The 6,000-nt window shown below is 43.0% G+C and overlaps 1 protein-coding gene across 1 annotated transcript in view; it reads right to left on the reverse strand.

The window, feature by feature from the left end:
- Positions 1-5,230, reverse strand: part of LOC142971166 (fatty acyl-CoA reductase 1) — a 35,067-nt gene extending 29,837 nt beyond the window's left edge. The window contains exon 1 of the mRNA XM_076111805.1: positions 5,038-5,230. Coding sequence (XP_075967920.1) covers positions 5,038-5,046 — 9 coding nt within the window. The 5' untranslated portion in view covers positions 5,047-5,230. The remainder of the gene's footprint in view (positions 1-5,037) is intronic.
- Between the last annotated feature and the right edge of the window lie 770 nt (positions 5,231-6,000).

Here is a 6,000-nt window from a genome sequence, read left to right on the forward strand (position 1 = left end):
TGAATTTGAGAGAAGAATTGTAAATATTTCCTTCTTAAAGCAACTAAACATGAAAGCTTCAAGCATTCAGTTGGCCAGTTGCAGCCTCATATGATGGAGAACATTGTTTTGTCTGAGTTCACATCCCCAAAAAATGTACAAACAGTAAAAAGTCTTTCCAACAGTTCAAAATGAGGAACTTTGTGTTCATTCTTGGTGTCGTATTCACCAAGCGTCCACAACAGATCCTGCAACAGCAAGAGCAACTTTAACTGCCACAAAGTACGGCCATAACAAGGTCAGCGATAGAGAGAATACATTACAAGATAATATATGTGCGGTGTGACCTCTACGGCATTATGCAGTCAACAGAAAATCTCTTTTCATTTTTCAAAAGACCAAAACAAAAGGGACACGCTTCCTGGAAAAAGTTAAACTTTTGCTGAAATGGTAAAACAATTATCAGCAACACTATCTGCAAATATGTTCATAATCCAACTATCTTTTATGTCAACTTCAAACTCTCTGGCTCCAGCAGCTTCTCAAATATGGGAACCTGCTGCATTTTCTGACCATTTTAGAGAAAAATGGGATTTAATGGAATAAAATACCAGGAGTGCAATTAGCTAATTGCTCAGTTGCATCATTGAGGCCGATGATGTCGAGATCAATCCATATCGTCACCCGATGCTCTCAATGTCATGTTAACTCTGTCCTCACAAGCATTAGCAGAAACAAACCTGCGAACAGATGAAGTGTGAAACAGCTCTGTTCTTTTACAGACTCCTGGTTTCATCCTGTACAATAAACCACCGGTTCAGATTAAGAAACCCAACCTGCTCATTCTATCGACTCAGAGCATCTTCTCCCTCCTTAACTCACAACGACTAGTTCACAGATAAGAGGAATCCATTTTCATGTTTGTATCCAACGCCAAATATCGTGTTTCAACAAAAACATCATGTTATGGAAGCAAAGATATCATTTCATGGAGCCTTTGATATCCAACAGAATAGAAGAAGCCTGCAGTGTATGGATAGTTTCTATTATGAACCTTTTGGTTTATTGTGTTAAAGAGCTACTGCTCACTTCCTGTGTTATGCAATTTATATGAAACAATGTCAGAGGCGTTTCAATAAATGCCTGTTTAGTCACCATATACCGCAGAAGCACGTAACACAATGCAGACTGAGCTACTTGTGAAAGTATTGCAACATCTATATATGTGCAGTATTACAAACTAGATAATATTCTGGGGAAAAAAAATGCTGTATTACAGTTTTTCTCCATTGTATACACACACAAAATGTAAATATACGCACAACTCTGAAAAATATCACGTTAGTATGAGATTTCGGACGCAGCCACAGACTCCTTTGTTTTCACTCAAATAGAAATTCAACGGATATCTTCTGGATTGCCACTTTAACCGAGCAACGTCCGCCTCTCACCCGGCGGGTCGCTGCTCTCACACAGTAGACCCTCACGTGTCCAAGTTCGTGTATCCATGTGTGCAAAGACGCCCGAGGCCTCGGTGTGGATTTCTCGCTTACTGAGTTGCATCAATTCTTTGGAAAAAAAAACAAACGTGTAATAGCCAAAGCGCTGAACCACCTGCAGAATCATGTTTCTGGAGACGCTAGAACAGATTACGGTTACCAAGAAAGTGAAGTCGCAACAACCGCCAGCTCATCACAGAGTGAAACATTCACTCAATGTTGCAGTAATGGTCACTATACAAGGTCAAACTGGGGTAGACGGTAATAATAGAGACGTGTATCCAACTCTCTTTGTTAAGAAGCTAAAAACATGCAGAGACTCTCGTTTGGTCCTTTAAGGTCAAACAGTGTCCTCTTTAAAAGGACCGTCCTCAGGGTGATCCACACTCTCCCTCCCTCTCTTGGCCCCGTTCTCCTGCTCGTTCATCCTCACCGTCCACAGACGTTTGCCCCAAATGCTGATTCAAACCGACCCGGACCTCCCACGAGAAACAACCACAGGTGGCCTGGCACAGCCGACAGCTAAACTGTGTGCTACTTTTAGCTGATTTAGCTTTCATACCTTTTTTTATATTCAACACCTGTTTTCTATTTACTGAGTGTGTTTCTCTTAAATTGCAACATTTATAATTCATGCACAAGAGCCGTTTCGCTCTCCGGCACCGGTTTGACTGGCATGACTACGAGGTAAACACAGACGGAACCGTCCTGTTGTGACAGTATTTCCACATTTGCAAGTTACAGTGTTGTTTGTGAAGCCGTCCGATCACGCTGCTGGCACTAAAGTGGAAATGCCAAAGCAAGCAATGTGAACGAGGAGACAATGTAACTAAACAGCTCAAGAGACGGCTGCAAAACACCCATCAGCCTATTAGCTAATGGTAGCATGCTAAAGTAACAATGTTAGAAAAGCATTGACCTTGAGACGAGGAAACCGGAGTGCAAATATGCCGAACATTTCCATGTTTTAGGACTCATTCCTGCAGAGCTCTTTAGAGGACCTTGCACATTGTTGTTACACGAACGTTAGCGTGATGGCGTCAGCATTCAGCTGAGCTGTGCCACGATGAAGGCCGACAATCACACTCGTCCCAATGCTGCATTTCTTGGTAGAAACCTGAAATGTCACAGAGACTTTTAAGCTGATGACATTTCCCTTCAGTTGATCTTCGAGGACTCGGCCGTTTTGATTGAAGGATAGAAGCTAAGGCTAGAGAAAGGTTTGGGTTTCTCTCCTCCTCCACACACACACACTTGTACCGACAATATAAAAGGAGATTAACATCCTATCAGTGGTTGTTTATCCGCTGAGGAGGAAGCACACTGCAAACCCCTCACCCAAAGACCACATCCTCACACCACACGGCTTCTCTCAAACTGTGAGCAACAAGTGGACGCGGAGATGCAAGGAAGAAAACAGCTCCCACGCTGCTCTCCCATCATGCCTCTGCACTCACTCACCGTGACGACTCTCTGTGGTATGGAAATGCTCAGAGGAGGAGGACTGGATTCAGCATTTCAAATATGTATAAAGTCCTGCAACAAGGATGAAGAAAGAACTGTTGCAGGAACAGGTGTGGCTGGAGGTGAGAGAGACAAAATAGGGACTTTCTAAAAAATAAAAAACAACCTTGCCCGGTTCTTTGTTATCAAATCAAACACCTTTAAACTCCTCAGAAGAGTGAAGGAAGTCAGGTTGAGAATAAAAGGCTCTCTGGCAGCATGTGATCGTTCTTAGTGCGGCTATAAATACATAAATGAGCACACATTCACCAGCATGTGTGACCACTTACCTAGCGCTTATCTGGGAGCAAAATATAGCTCATCATCCCGTGATGATAATTAGAGCTCTATATTTGTGATCCTGATTTAGAAATCAGCTCGAGACACTCGTAGCCGAGATGGTGACAGGTTGACGATCGCGCATCAAAACACCCTTTTTCACAGTTATGTACAATGTGATGGACTGATGTTTCCTGTTAGGTTTTTCTAAATTAAAACATTTTAACAATGTACAAAACGATTAAATCAAGAATATTATCAATATCGAAAATAAGTGTTAGTTGCAGCTCTACTTTAAAATCACACAATAAAGCAATTAATGCCACTTTTAACCGTCATTTTTCTTCTGATTCTTCCTGATTATATTTCAGTTCGGATGGACATGACACCCTTGCATTGCACCCTAAAAAGGAGGGGGTGGTACGTATAGTATGACAACAGCAATGCAGCAGTTATGATGATAATGCAGCTAGATGAGGAAGTATGCAGCAGACTACAGTAGAGTTCATCTTCCATAATCAAAAGTGTAACAATAGAACTCGGTAGAGATACAGGACTGACTGCTCTGATGGGAGGCGACATTCTGTTTCAAGATCTTAAAAAGCACACATGTTCTCTGTGAGGGCATTTCTGATCTGGAAACTACATCAGCCTGGAGATTCAAACGCCTCCACATGGCGCGCGCGCATACACAGTGGAAATGACAGGGGGGGGGCAGTGGATTTGTTTCCCGGTTGTAATTATGACTCATATTTCTACGCAAACATTGTTATTCTTTCACAGCTAAAAGGGTGAAGTAACGAAATGAACATGTTCACAAATCCGTGCCAGCGCTCTTCATCTGATACGGTCCAAAAACAAATATTGTTATAATACATTTTCCGGTCAGACCTTTCAGAATAAAACAACCAAAAAAAAGGTGAAGCAAGAGGGGAAAAGCACCAACAATAAGATGAGTCGATTAAACTGCCAGCTATTTTGTTTGGGCTACAACAGCTAAACAGTTTATTTTCTGTCAATCAACTCAGATTAATCAACTACTTTTTTCTTTCAAACCGAACTTGTAAGAGAATAGAAACGGTTTTGATATTTTGGTTTGAGCCTTTGAAGGAGGACACTGGTACTTTTGGGTGAAAGTCATATTTGATTGAGTCTAATAGTGTTGAAAACTTCTCATGTCCAGGATGTTAAAAGAGCCAAAGGCTCAAAGTTTAAGCAAAACCTGGCAAAGTCATGAATCCAGCGTTGCTTTCAAGGCACTTTACAAGTACTCTAATTGGGGTGATGGGGACAAATACAGTCAAATTCAAAGGGTCTTCTTGTAAAATAGTTAATGTGTGATAACGTGGTTTTAGTTTTAAATGCAATATTTCTCGTGCTTTTCTTTTGAAGGCCACAGCTCCGCACTTCCTGTGTCGGCTGCTGGCTTTAACGCAGCTGCTCCACACTGACTGCGGCTCGAGCGGTCCCGCTACCCCGCCGCCCTGCTGTCAGAGGCGGCTACAGATCCGCGCTAACTGCCTCCTCTCTCTCGTTACACAACTCCCACGTTCAGACTGAAACAAACGAATAATAAAATAGATAAAAACACTAAATTGACCAACTGACTGGCGCTCGGGAGACGTCAGCCCCGGCGTGTTGATGCTCAGACTACACAGACCGACAGAACCCGGTGAAAGATGCTCCGTGCAAGCGGCGTGCCACGACACATCTCTGCTCCCCAAAATCCACACTCAAATCCCGATAAACAAAACTAAAGACACACAATCCTTCTTACCGTAGACATGGGTTTGGTGCGCTCCTCTTGCGGCTGTGAGAGACGCTGTGCGGTGCGCGGCAGCTGCGGACTCTCTGCCTCCTCCCACCGGGCCGCCTCTGGGCTCTGGCTGAAGGTGGCTGCTGAAATACTTCCACGGGTCCGCTGACCGCCTGTCTGTCCTACAGCCTACAGCTCTCACACACAATGTGAGACACCGAGTCAGCAGGGCGCGTCACCCTGCCCGTGGGCCCTCCCCTAGTCCCCGCCGGTACACGCCGTTCTGTGGGGTGCGGAGCGAGCGTCACGCCAAATTTCATCCAAAAAAAATCGAGGAAGTTAACGCGGTTTACTGGATGTAGAGTCGTTGGAAAGCAATTTAATGGGAAATTTCTCTCTGAGTCACCAGAATATTCGCAAATGCCAAACACACATTTAAACGCATTATTTCACTGAAATATGACGTTTGAATGCTTTACAAGACAAAACACAGACAGTGTGCTTTTGACTAAATCATAGACTTGTCTTTTCTTGGGGCCTGAAGAATGCAGGATGATGATAGGTGAGATGATGATGAGTGAGCAAAATTATGAATTAAATCGAACCCAATTCCTAATTCATAAAGCAAAACCTCAGAGATTATTCTTGTGTCATATCTCTATGGAGTTTCTTGATATACTATCCATGTATAATCCTTCTGGTATCTAAGAAAATGATTATAGCCTGTGAATAATCCCCCAAAAAATGTGTTGTGACCTGACACGCTCCCAATTTGACCTTTTGTTTCCAGAGGAGCATAAATCTGGACATGAACAATCAATACAATCAGATAAAAGACCGGGACATGCTCCATGTTCACTCACTGATGTGATCAACTTTACGTGCCTCTAAAGTATTCGTAACAGTACACCATTTATCTCCTGACATAAAAAAAGGGTGTATTGATCGCTGTTAAACTGAAAGACCCATTGTTCATTCTGCAGC

The sequence above is a fragment of the Anarhichas minor genome, unplaced genomic scaffold, assembly GCF_050575085.1.
Source record: "Anarhichas minor isolate MPS153535 unplaced genomic scaffold, ASM5057508v1 ptg000045l, whole genome shotgun sequence".
Classification (NCBI taxonomy): Eukaryota; Metazoa; Chordata; class Actinopteri; order Perciformes; family Anarhichadidae; genus Anarhichas; species Anarhichas minor.